General features: G+C 38.1%; 1 protein-coding gene across 14 annotated transcripts in view; it reads right to left on the bottom strand.

Annotated features, from left to right (window-relative positions):
- Positions 1–14,169, bottom strand: part of INVS (inversin) — a 370,054-nt gene that overhangs the window by 349,472 nt on the left and 6,413 nt on the right. For 13 of the 14 annotated variants that reach the window (XR_005553994.1, XR_005553995.1, XR_005553997.1 and 10 more), the window contains exon 2: positions 13,019–13,128. The exons of the other annotated variant lie outside the window; for it this stretch is intronic. Coding sequence is in view for 9 of the 13 variants with exons in the window: in XM_039321646.1 (XP_039177580.1) it covers positions 13,019–13,128 (110 nt within the window). In the remaining 4 variants the exon portion in view is untranslated. The remainder of the gene's footprint in view (positions 1–13,018; positions 13,129–14,169) is intronic. 14 annotated transcript variants of the gene reach the window in all.

Raw genomic sequence — 14,169 nt, 5'->3', positions numbered from 1 at the left:
AGGGAGAGAATGGAAGGAAGGAAGGAGTCATGAAAGGAAGGAGTCAGGGAAGGAGGGAGGGAGGGAAAGGAAGGAAGGAGATTGGAAAGAGAGGGAGGAAAACTCTGAGAGAAGTCCTGCCTTAGCACTTGTCCAGCAGCAGCCCTTCTGCCATCCTCTTGCCCCTTCCTTCTGGCCTATCCTGGTGGTCTCCCATCCTATCGTGAAGAATGCTTTGGTTATAAAGTTGGGTGTTCTCACATGGAGAGGGAGTGAGCCTCCCTCTGACCCATGCAATTTGCCCTCCTGCATCTACCATGAGCAACCTGGCCAAGGAGAGTGAGCACAGCAGCAGCAGCCTTGAGGAGGAGGTAAGCATAGCCAGATGTGTCCTCGGAGAAATGGGCTTGAACTGGGTTGAGCTGTAGGGTCCCAGTGCGAGGCTCCTTGTTGGAATATTCATGAGCAGGAAGAGTCATATGGTAACTCAGTCAGCCAATGTGAAGAAAGAACTATTGAGTCTGTGCAAGAGTATTGAGTTAGGAGCTGGATTTCCAGTCTCAGGTTTGTCTCTGGTCTGTCTCTGTAAGAAGTCTTCATTAAGCTATGTTGCTGTAAAGAAGAATGGTATTGTAAATATTTTTATATAAATATAAAGTTATTTGAATCAGCTAAATGCAGTCAACTATGAGAGCTTCTGATTTATTTTTCACCAATAGAGAAATTAAAATTCTCTAAAAGGTTATGGGCTCAGAGCTTACTAAGGACTGCATTGTAATTTAAAGCTGGAAGAAATTGCCTATGTTTAGAAAGTATAAGAACAAGGCAGAATTAGCAGAATGGCTGCAATGGAATTTAAGGAAAGCTGTGTGCCTCATATGGGCCAGAAGAATTACATTGTGTGGACTGCTAAAATGGAATGTTTGCTCAAAGCAAAAGAGCTGTGGTATATTGTTGAAAATCCACCACAAGTATTTGCAGCTGCAAATCAGAAAAGCCATGATCAAGCAATGGCTTATCTCATCTTGAATTTAGATGATGCACAATTTCTAAATGTTGCAAATTTAAAGACTGCAAAGGAAATTTGGTCGAAGTTGAGAGCTGTGCACCTGAATGTTTCTACATGCAATATAATGCAATTGTCAAGAAAACTTTACAGGGCCTGTTTCCAACCAGGTGAATCTGTGGAACAGCATTTAAATAAAATGCAAAGTTTATTTTTGGACTTAGAACAACGTGGGATTAAATTCCCTGAGTCCCAGAAGGTTTTATTGGTGTTGAACAGTTTAGATAAAACCTGGGACACCGTTTCTACGATATTTGAGTGCAAAGAAAAGCAAGACTTAGAGTTTGAGGATTTAAAGGCGTGTTTGCTTAATGAAGAAGAAAAACGCCATTTTAAAAGCAGTCATGAGGAGGAGAAATTCCTGAGGAGGGGGTCCAGACTGCAAGTCTCCGGAGGAGAAAAAACAAGCAGATAGGACCCGGACCAAGTTGCAACAAAGGAGATTTTGCAAGCAGAGAAGTGCTCAGCGGGAAAAGAATTGCTACATTTGTGGAGAAAAGACACATTTGCAAAGGAACTATTTGCAGAGGAACAATTTGCAGCAAAGGACATTTGTGCATGCAAAGAAGACTAATTCGCAAAAGGAACATTTTGATGTTGCAAAAGTTTGCTATAGCAACAACAGAGACAAGTGGCTAATAGATAATGAGGCAAGTCAAACAATTGTTAATGACTCTGAATTGTTTTGCAGGTTTGTCCCAATAGCACAAGAAGCTGTGGCTTTGGCAAATGGCCAGAAAGCAAAAGTCATTGGAAAAGGTGATGTAAAAATTCCATATTTGGAATCAAAGTTTACCAATGTGCTTTGTGTACCTGAAGTGGAATATAATTTGTTAAGTGTGTCTAATTTAGACAAACAAGGTTTTGAGGTCATTTTTGTAAATAGGAAATGTCTCATCAAAAGGAATGGGAATTTTTGTGCAGAAGGTATAAAGGAAGATAATTTATATGTATTGCAGGGACAAAAGATTCAATGTTCCCATATATTTAAGAATGTTGCAGAGCATGATTCATGTGTTCATCTTCTACATAGAAGACTTGGCCATGCACACTTTAAAGTTTTGCAGCAAATGCAAGATTTTGCAGAAGGGCTAAATTTGAAGAGATGCAAAACATATTTGGACTGTGCAGTATACAAAGCATCGAAGTCAAAGGCATTCCTAGTTAGCACAAGACAAACAAAAAGAGTTCTAGAACTGGTCCATGCAAATCTGGTGGGACCTATGCAAGCCAGTTTGGGAGGAGTAAAATATGCACCGGTAATTGTTGATGATTATAGCAGGTATTCGTTTTGCTACTTGCTTAGAGCAAAGACAGAGGTGCTACAACAATTCAAACAGTGGGTAAGTTTTGTAGAGAGAAGGTACAGACAACAAGTGTGTCAGTTGCAAACTGACAGAGGTACTGAATTTATGTCAACTAAATTCCAACAATGGTTGGGGCAGTTGGGGGATAAGACCCAGATGTACAAATCCTTACACAGCAGCAGAGAATGGTGTAGCTGAAAGAAGGAATGGTGTTTTGCAAACAATGAAGGATTCATTATTAGAAGATTCTGGTATGAGCAGGTCATATTGGAGAGAAGCCATATTGACTGCCAATTATATAGTTAACAGGCTCTGGAGTTCGTCCATTAATAATACTCCATATGCCATTCTATATGGCAGAAAGCCATCACTAGCACATTTGAGAATTTTTGGAAGTACTGCATGGGTACATATTCCAAAAGCAATCAGAAGAAAGGGACAACAAAAGGCAAGAAAGCTCAGATTTATGGGCTATGACCAAGGGTCAAAAGGATATCGCTTTAGCGATGGAAGTAAAAGAATTGTAATTTCAAGGTCTGCTAATTTTGCAGAATAAATTGGGACAGAATTAATGCAAATTCTGGGTATGTCTCACTTAATGACGGTGATCTATTTAATGACAATAACTCATCTAATGATAAAAAAGTGATTATTGAAGATGTCAATGTTCAGGGAGGAGAGGCTGAACAAGACATGAAGCCAGATAAAATTGAGACACAGGAGCAGTTAATACCACGTAGGTCAGAGCGATGTACTAAAGGAATTCCGCCTGACAGGTATTCTGCCAGCAAGGTAAAGGTTTGCAATGTGTGGTATGAGCCAAGAGGTTATAAAGAAGTGTCGGCATTACCAAAAGCTGAACAAGAAAGATGGAAGGAGGCCATGGATAAAGAGATGAAATCCATGGGAGACCATGAAGTATTTAAATCAGTGACTTTGCCACAAGGAACCAAAGCTGTGGGTTGTAAGTGGGTATATAAGAAAAAGATATTGCCAAATAATGATATACAGTATAAGGCCAGGTTAGTGGCACAAGGTTTTTCACAATTAAGGAATGTGTACCACGATGAAGTATTTGCGCCAACTATGAAAAGTGAGAGTATAAGATTAGCACTGGCGTTGGCAGCGGCATATAAGCATAAAATCTGGCACTTTGATATCACAACTGCATTCCTCAATGCTGAGTTAGAGGAAGAAATTTATATGATCCAAGCACCAGGATATGAAATTGCAAAACTTAACATGGTATATAAATTAAACAAGGCTATTTATGGACTGAAGTAGTCAGCCAGAAACTGGAATATCTGTTTAGATACTGCTTTGCTGGCTGAGGAATTCTGGGAGTTGAAGTCCACAAGTCTTAAAGTTGCCAAGGTTGAGAACCCCTGCTTTAAAGGATCTTGGATTTAAAAGTTGCAAAGCTGATAATTGTATATATACTGGACAGTTACAAGGAGGGAATTGTCTACTGTTATCATTTGTGGATGATCTTTGTTTCATCGCAAAGGATACATCACAAGTCAAAGAATTTGCTGATAAATTAGGAAAGAAATTTGAATTAAAGAATTTGGGAGAAATAAAAAATTATCTCGGTGTAGAGATACAGAAAAATGAAAATGGTGGTTATATTCTCAGTCAAAGGAGAAAAATCGAGCAGTTATTGGAGAAATATAATATGAAAGATTGCAATACTGCTCCCACACCCATGAGTGTGGATTTTTATAATAGTTTAAGTGCGGACAAAGGTGAAACCTGTGATCAAGAGATATATCACTCAGCAGTAGGGAGTTTGTTATATCTATCACAGTGGTCTAGACCAGACATAGCTTGCGCAGTAAGCATTTTGAGTCGTTTTACTGCTGCACCTACAAAGTTACATTGGATGAGTGTAAAAAGGGTTCTCAGATATTTAAAGGGAACTATAAATTTGGGTCTTCAAATACAGATTACTGAGGAATTGAAATTAAAGTGTTATGTCGATAGTGACTATGCAAATGACATAAACACAAGGAAATCAAATTCTAGGATTATAATATTGTTTGGAGGGACTCTGATTGGATGGAAGTCCAGAAAACAAACAACTGTTGCTATTTCAACAGCAGAAGCAGAGTTTATTGCTTTATCTGAATTGTGTTCTGAAGTAACATGGTATGTACAGTTGTTGCAAGATTTAAATATTAATGTAAAAGAATCTGTAAAGGTATTTGAAGATAATGCTGCCTGTATAAAAATGGCAACTGGTGACAGGGTGAAGAACAGAAGTAAACATGTAGACATTAAGTATTGTAATGTCAGGGAAGCTGTAAAAGGAAAATTGATTAGTTTACATCATTGTTCTTCTGAGGATAATTTGGCAGACATGATGACTAAACCATTGGGTAATGTTCATTATGGAAAATGTATTAAGTCTATAGGTCTGATGTCTCTTTTTGTCATGAAGGGAGGAGTGTTGGAATATTCATGAGCAGGAAGAGTCATATGGTAACTCAGTCAGCCAATGTGAAGAAAGAGCTACTGAGTCTGTGCAAGAGTATTGAGTTACGAGCTGGATTTCCAGTCTCAGGTTTGTCTCTGGTCTGTCTCTGTAAGAAGTCTTCATTAAGCTATGTTGCTATAAAGAAGAATGGTATTGTAAATATTTTTATATAAATATAAAGTTATGTGAATCAGCTAAATGCAGCCAACTGTGAGAGCTTCTGGTTTATTTTTCACCAATAGAGAAATTAAAATTCTCTAACACTCCTCTAGTGGATCATGCCCTGGTGCCCACCCCAGTCCCACTCCCCTTCACTTTTAGACACCCGGATCCCCCCCACAGGCATCTGAGCAATGTTGAGCTGGCCTCGCCCCCCAGCCATTGACTTTGCTTGTCAAAAGGTTGCAAAAGGGGATCACATGACCCTGGGACACAGTAACCATCAGAAATATGAATCGGTTGCCAAGCACCTGAATATAAATCACGTGACTCTGGGGATCTACAACAGTCATAAGTGTGAAAAATGGTCATAAGTCACATTTTTCAGTGCCGTTGTAACTTTGAACAGTCACTAAGTAAACTGTTGTAAGTCGAGGACTACCTATATTTTATCACTTTTTTCCTTTTTTTTTGGTCATCCAAGTTTTTGACATTTTGCTAGATGACTGGAGGAACTCAAATATTGCCATATCCTAAAAGTGGTATAATCAGTGAAAAGGTTGAAAAGCCCTGTTCTAGATTACTGCCTTTTTTCTCTTTTAGCCTCATACACTTACTTTTAAATTAAACTAGCAATAGTAAAGTTAGAAAATCTCTGAAACAAAGACACTGGAAGAAGCAGATGTAGCACAAAAAATAACTGTACTTTTTAATATATAATAAGGATAAAATTATACAAATGCTTAAAGTTAGCATCAAGCTTATCATTTAGGGCAATCATATTCCTATTAATAATATAAGATTTTAAGATTTTTAAAATTAAAATTATATTCTTAATATAAGAAAATACAGTTAACATAGTTAGAAAGCTTACTATAAGTTTGGAAAAATAATTTGAATCTTTTCCTATTTTCAATCATTTACTTTTTAAGCATGAGAATCTGTTCAATTAAAAATATGAAAACGTGAAAGATGGTATAATCATAAGAATAGTGAATATTTTTAATTAGCAAAATGAAACACAAATAGTTGGGAATTCTAAATAAGTTCAATTATTTCTTTGCCAAGGAAATAAGGCTATGTAAAAAAGAAACACAATAACAATACCTGGATAATGGTAAATATATACTTCATTTGGTTATATAAAAATCTTACAATGTGGACAATTAGCTCTCTTAAACTCTTAAATAATGAAAATATGATCTGGGTCTTGATAAATTTCATTAGAATACTCTTTCAAATTCTTCTCAGAATTCTTTTTAGGTCTATTTCATCATGTCAAACCCAGAACATAATTAACTATAAATGTTGTACACTTGTAAAATCATATTAAAACAGTAACTTTTTTAGATTGTGATGATGATATACAAAAAATAGTTGTAATACCCAAAAAAGTCATATTTAAGGTTGACAGTTTGTGAAGAAACTGAGAAAATTACACACAGACTATCATAACAATTCCTGCTGCAGATTTTTGGCTCATCCCGTAAAGTTTAATTGCAGTGAATATACCACTCAACATTTTCTTATCTCCTTGAATCAGCAGCCTATAAAATCTTGACTGTTTTACTGATCTGGCAAATGAACATTTCCTAAGCTTGTTCCATGTCAGTTTTTTGTTTTCCCTTCCATTTTCTCTATTAGTGCCCTATTCCTGCAAACAGATTGTGGTCATATTGAAGGATCATCCCCAGCAAAGTATTATGGATAAATTGTAGTATACAAATATTCATTTATCAAATCAAGGCAGGGAAAAATAAAAGCAAAAAAAATGTAGCAAATGACTAGACCTTCTAACTCAATGGCTCTCAAAGCCAGATAAATATTTTTACATTTCTCAGTTTTAATTACTAAACAATTGTTATAGCTGCTGCAAAATTTATATAGCATCATGAAGGGCATCCAGCCAATAAATGCTCAGCTCCATCCACTTGTTCTAACTCTACCACAAATTAAGGGATTGCATGGTCATAAAAAGGGAGGCTTTTTTATAACTCACATAAATAGACAGAATGAGCAGCAAGCTAACCACAAAATATGAGAGAAGGGAATATGTATGTTGGGTACAAGATAAATCCTATCTGTATCACTATATTATTATGATTAATACAGGAGGAACACCAATTTCCAGATCCATATATTTGGGCAGATACACATTTGAAGAGACTATTATCAGATATTAGCATCTTAAACATTACAAACAGCATCGTTATAAAAACATTACAAACTGACTATGTTGCTAATTCAGTTCCTTTAGGACCAGAATTAAATGGTATCCGAAACATGTTCTGGACAGAAGCCTGGGTATTACATTCTGTGTCAAGTTTAGATCTAGACCAGTGATGGCAAACCTTTTAGAGACTGAGTGCCCAAACTGCAACCCATAACCCACTTATGCATTGTCGGGTGCCTGGTGTGTGGCTCATTGGCTGAGTGTGGCCATGGCTGCGGTGGTAATGGCAGACTTGGTGGGACTAAAAAGTTCAATCAATCAATTCCAACTTTGCAAGATCTTTTTTTTCCCCGTGAAAAGTTGAAATTGACTGATTGAACCTTTTTTGTTTTTTTTGCACATGGCGGTGGAGGCCTAAAGTGAAAAGGTTTTATAAAACCCAGCTGAAGGCCTAGGACTGGGGCGACGGCGCGCATGCCCACAGAGAGGGCTCTCAGTGCCGCCTCTGGCACCCAAGCCATAGGTTCGCCACCACTGATCTGCACTGTAAATTATAACTGGGAGTTACAAGGACTTTATGACCAGGACATCCCAGAACAGAAAAAATAACAGCTAATAGCTAGGTGCAGTTAACCAAATTCATTTCCTCGAATTTATATGTTAACTCTAGTCCAACAAAATTTGATTGGCAATTTAATAAAAATACATTTAAAATAAGCATTGAATCTATTTAATGAATTGTTCAGAGTAGTTTCTTTACAACAATAATGACACATGGCTACACCCCATTCCAGCTTATTCTGCTGCATTTTGAACTGACTGTAGCTTTGGGGTGATCTTCAAGGCAGCCCCATGTAGAGTCATTGCAATAATCTAATCGTGAGGTGATTAGGGCATGAGTGACTGTCCAAAGAGATTTTTTTTAATTGAGGAAAAGATACAACTAGTATACCAGATGAATCTATGGATACACCTGCCATCTTGCTTTTTGAGCGGTAGCTACAAGTACAGAGGAGACCTCCTGATTACACACGAGTTTTGACTGGGAAATGCAGATCCATCCAAACACAAAATGGTGATAATTTCAAACCAGGGGATCCAAACAGTCACATCTACTCAGTCTTGTTAGGATTGAGCAGAAATCTCTTTTGCTGTATGCAGACCCAAATAACTTCCAGACACGGGATCATTACATTGACAACTTCCCATGTACCACTCAGGGAACAGATATATAGATGCAAAGTTTTTCTTGTTTTGTAGAGTTTAAAATAACGATACTTTTATTTCCACCTTAAAATCCACTTCTTCAAGGTAATAATTTTTTTCTGTCCCTCCTTTCCCATATTCCTTAGTTCATTGGCAAATCATAAGGTTGAAGTCCAGTTCTCAAAATATTCTTCTGTTATATAATAAAAATAACTGTAAAAATTGCACCTCATCTTCATATTCCTTGGTCTAATAATGGAATATTATTCTTACATTCTTTATAAAGGGTGGCAAAACTCAATTTTTCTGCTTCATTAATTTTCAGATAGAATCAAGAACCAGTGATGAACTTAACAAAGTGTTAAGTATTTTTTTCAGAGCAGGATTCAATATATACCAGAACTATGAGGTAATTTATAAATTGACTTTCTCTCACAAATGAGACATATAATAGTAATACTATTAATTATTTCTACTGTTTAGAAATAGTAGATGTCAGAATCCAATTATATTTCATCTTTAATTATCAAACATAGAAACTCCCAATTCTGCCTTCTCTGGATTCTGCCATAAGAGGGAGAAAAGGGGGAGAGCAAAGGGGCTTTATGGCCCTCACTTCCTTCAGCACACTTCAAAGGACTGAATGTGTGTTTATTGTGGCCTCTAAGCTTTAACATATCAAAGAAGAGTAATGGCCTTTCATGTAGTTATCTGAAGTCTCCATCCAGACGGAAGAAGAAAGGGGATGGAATTGTGATACTTGAAAATATCACTGGAAGGGGGGTTGATTGGGTGGGACTACTGGGGAACCCCTTAAAACCTTGAATGGGAGAGCTTGAACCCCAAGTCCTGTCTAGCATGCCTGCAACCATTTTCTCTTAATAAAGGATTCCTGTTGGAAGAACTATTCCAAGAGTTCTGTCTTCTTAAGATGCAAAGTGGGGTGGGTCCTTACATTAGTCTTGCCATTTGGATTACAAGGGGGCCCTGCAGTCTTTATGCAATTAATCAATGACGTTCTAAGGGAGCACCTGTTTAAGGGGGTCCTTGTTTACTTGGCCGACATTCTTATCTTTACCGAAACAAAAGAAGAACACGTCAAACTTGTCAGAGCGGTTTTAAAGAAGCTGCGAGCCGCTCACCTATATGCAAAACTCTCAAAATGCGAATTCCACCAGGAAAGGATAGACTACCTAGGCTATCGCATATCCCCACAGGGCATTGAAATGGACCCAGAGAAGGTCAGAGCAGTATTAGAATGGGCACCACCCCGCACAAGAAAGCAACTACAAAGTTTCCTGGGCTTTGCAAATTTTTACCGCCAATTCATCCCCTCATTTGCACAGATAGCCTTGCCCCTCACTAACTTACTAAAAACGAAGGGAACATCCTCAGTAAAACCTAGCCAGCCACTAACATGGACAATGGAGTGCAAAGCAGCGTTTGAGAGACTAAAGAGACTTTTTTCTGCCGAACCAGTACTAAGGCACCCAGACATGGACAAACCCTTCATAATACAGGCAGATGCAAGTGATGTGGCAGTGGGGGCTGTGCTATTACAAGAAAATGATGATGCAGTATTGCAACCCTGTGCATATACATCCAAGAAACTCACGGAAACAGAACAGCGCTGGCCCGTATGGGAGAAGGAGGCTTATGGGATACGTTGGGCATTACTCACGTGGCGACAGTTCCTGGAAGGCAACAAAATCCCCTTCCAGGTATGGACTGATCACAAAAATTTAGAAGCCCTGAAAACTTCCAGGAAACTCAATCCCAAACAAGCCCGCTGGTCCCAGCATTTTCACCAATTCCAATTTAAGATCAAACATTTACCAGGAAGAAAGAACTTCCTGGCAGATGCACTATCTCGCATGCCCCAATATAACAGCGCACGAACCACAGACTCTAGACCAATAATGGCAGAATCACAACTGGCAGCGCCAGTAACCACAAGAACCCAAGCAAAAATAAAACCACAACTGGACAGCCAAACTGGGATTGAATTCAGAAAAAGTTTGGAAACAGATGATTGGTTCCAGAAAAACAAACATGTGTGCACAATGAGAGACGGATTGCCTTGGGTAGGGGAAAAGTTATATATACCCACAACTCAAAGACTAACTTTCATGCAACTTTGCCATGACACAAAATCAGCAGGGCATTTTGGATTTGTAAAAACTTTACACTTAATTAAACGGCAATTTTGGTGGCCATCAATAAAAACGGACATAGAAAGTTATGTTGCCAGCTGCCCAACCTGTGCATCAGCAAAGAGGTTGCAAGGGAAATCGCCAGGGCTGTTACAACCAGTGGCAAGTCCCTCAGCCCCCTGGAGGGAAATAGCCATGGATTTTATAGTGGAATTGCCTGAAAGCAATGGGAATACTGTTATCTGGTCAGTCACGGACCTATTTTCCAAACAGGTGCACTTTATCCCTTGCCAAAAAATTCCCACTGCAAAGGCCTTAGCAAAACTTTTCATCCAGCACATTTACAGATTGCACGGGGCACCCCAACGCATCATCTCTGATAGGGGAGTGCAATTTACGTCTGCATTTTGGAAGGAATGTTTATCCCTCTTAGGGACCACTCAGGGATTGACATCTAGCCACCACCCTCAAGGAGATGGACAAGCGGAACGGTGCCAGTCGGTACTTGAGCAATATTTGAGATGTTTTTTAAATTTCCAACAGAGTGATTGGACGGACTTACTTCCTTTTGCAGAAGTTGCCTACAATAATGCAGTCGACTCCAGCACAGGCTACACTCCTTTTCAAATAGCCAACGGCCAAAGTTTCAACCCTATGCCAGAGTTAACCCCAAAAGAACCAACGATCCCTTCACTGAAAGAATGGATGGAAAACCTACAAAACACCTGGCCAATAGTCAGAAAATCACTAGATGAAGCTAGGCGGGCATACAAAGCACAAGCCGATAAAAAAAAGGGTTGAGCCTACACCATTCATTATAGGAGAAATGGTGTACTTATCTACAAAATACCTAAAGTCCCTACAGCCCTGTAAAAAACTTGGACCAAAATATATAGGACCTTTTCCAATTAAAAGGATCATAAATCCAGTAACAGTAGAATTAGAATTACCAAAAAACCTCAGGCAAATACACCCAGTTTTTCATTGCAGCTTGCTGAAAAGAGAGCATCAGTCACCTCTACGGCCAAAAATCCCCCCCCCACCACCTCCAATCATGGTGGAGGGGGAACAACACTTCGAAATAAAAGAGATCCTTGACTCTATGAGATATCATGGAACAACTCAGTACCTAGTTGCCTGGAAACACCTCCCTGCCTCACAAAATGAGTGGGTCCATAAACGTCACGTCAGAGCTCCGAAGCTATTGAAGAAGTTTCACACAGAGTATCCTAACAAGCCTAACTAAATTCTTTACTTGGGTTTTCTTTCAGGTGGATCTCTCTTATTGTTAAGAGGGGCCGGATGTCAGAATCCAATTATATTTCATCTTTAATTATCAAACATAGAAACTCCCAATTCTGCCTTCTCTCGATTCTGCCATAAGAGGGAGAAAAGGGGGAGAGCAAAGGGGCTTTATGGCCCTCACTTCCTTCAGCACACTTCAAAGGACTGAATGTGTGTTTATTGTGGCCTCTAAGCGTTAAAATATCAAAGAAGAGTAATTGCCTTTCATGTAGTTATCTGAAGTCTCCATCCAGACGGAAGAAGAAAGGGGATGGAATTGTGATACTTGAAACTATCACTGGAAGGGGGGTTGATTGGGTGGGACTACTGGGAAACCCCTTAAAACCTTGAATGGGAGAGCTTGGACCCCAAGTCCTGTCTAGCATGCCTGCAACCATTTTCTCTTAATAAAGGATTCCTGTTGGAAGAACTATTCCAAGAGTTCTGTCTTCTTAAGATGCAAAGTGGGGTGGGTCCTTACAGTATCCTTGTGGGCTTTCTAATATTCTGGATGGAAAATACATTTAGAAGTCTGAAGTAACATTATGGGCTCTATTACAGAAGATTGCCAACATAGTAAGATCAAGTATAATGTATACTTTATATCAGTGTTTCTCAAGCTTGACAATTTTAAGGCATGTGGACTTCAACTCCCAGAATGCCACAGCCAGCAATGCTGGCTGTGGAATTCTGGGAGTTGAAGTCCACATGCCTTAGAATTGTCAAGGTTGAGAAACACTGCTTTATAGGAAACAAATGGTGATAAAAAAAGATGTAAGTTGACCAAGAACTAACCCTATACAAATGCTTTTTTTGTCAAAGATAAATTAAAGCTTAAAGAGATGAAATTAGCTATTTTATAAAAAGTATTACTTGTGATGTTAAAATGTGAGTATTAATATTAGAATGGTAAAATAGGATCTGAATTTCAAAAGGTAAATGCTTCACAGATTCATGAGATAGCATTTATGGGCAATAAATGTGCCCATAAATGTTCCAAGTTTCATACTGTCTATCATAATCATATCAGTAATGAAATACAGCCTGTATAATTATAGGATTTTTAAACTGCATACTGCACCTATGGCAGTATGCAATGAATCCTCTATTCTCCTTATTAGTCTAACTGTTTTACAGATAAAGCTAAAAGAGAACTTTTAAATAATTAAACATAAACAAATTAGCTAAAGTATAATATAAGCATAGTACTTTTACCTGATATTTGTTTTAGGAGAGCTCTTTTATGTCCATTAACAGCAGCAGCATGAACATGTGATGCTAATGAGGAACCACTGAATAGCCATGTTTCAGAAACATTCATACTTCTGAAAAATTAAAAAATGCATAGTTGCAGTGAAGATTTTAGTAATTTTGCATAATTAAAACTAATTTATTTTGGTGAAAATAATCTCTGAAGTACTTTTATTTTGATAGGATGGTGCTTACAAGTTTTGGATTATGTATAAATAATGAACTAAAATGCTATCTATTTTCATGCAAGTTCTAAAACAAGATTTAAAAAATCCCATTAAACAAATGAGTCAAAAACATTGGACTCGCTATCTTAATGTTGAATTTAGTAACAGCAGCAAGATTATTGGTGGGTCAATATTGGAAGAAGGACTCTCTGCCTTCTTTAGAAGAATGGGTAGTTAAGGTTTCTAATTTAGCAGAAATGGCTAAAATTTCTGCTTATTTAAAGGACCATTCACAAGACAGAGATGTTATTGTATGGAGAAGATGGATAGAATATGTTCAGAAGAAATATGGAACTACAAATTTTCATTTATTTTATGAGTAATGGATTTGTTTATAAAATTATGATGTTAAAGTTTGAAGAGAGTTAAGGGTTAGTATGATTTTGGTTATTGTATAATTAGTAAACTTAAATAGATTATGTTTAATATGTTTGTATAACCCTGTACTTGGCTCTGGGAAGTTGGGGTGGGAGGGGGTGGGGGGAGGGGGGTGGGGGGAGGATGGGTTGAAGCTTAAGTTGCTCAGATAAGTAGAAATAGTTTTATTGTATATAATATTGATGTTTTAATTTGGAGAGAGGAATTGCTCGGGCATTTCCCCTGGACTGCATCCGGAGTGAGAAGATAGGAGGAAGGGGAGAAGTAAGTAGGAGAAAAAACAAAACAAAACATTGGACTTGCTCATTTATTGAAGAAGAAAAATAATCCAAAGCTACATATTTGTGCATATTTGGAAAAAAGCAAGTCACTCTCTAAGACAGTGGTTCTCAATCTTTTTAATGCCGCGACCCCCAACCGGTCGTAAGTCGAGGACTACTCAACCGGTCATAAGTCGAGGACTACTCAACTGGTACAGCACCGTTTGCAGAATGGGACTTTTGGCGGGCT

Source organism: Crotalus tigris, unplaced genomic scaffold, assembly GCF_016545835.1.
Source record: "Crotalus tigris isolate CLP2741 ecotype Arizona unplaced genomic scaffold, ASM1654583v1 scf7180000023774.461318, whole genome shotgun sequence".
NCBI classification, from domain to species: domain Eukaryota; kingdom Metazoa; phylum Chordata; class Lepidosauria; order Squamata; family Viperidae; genus Crotalus; species Crotalus tigris.
This window is presented reverse-complemented; position numbering and strand designations above follow the sequence as displayed.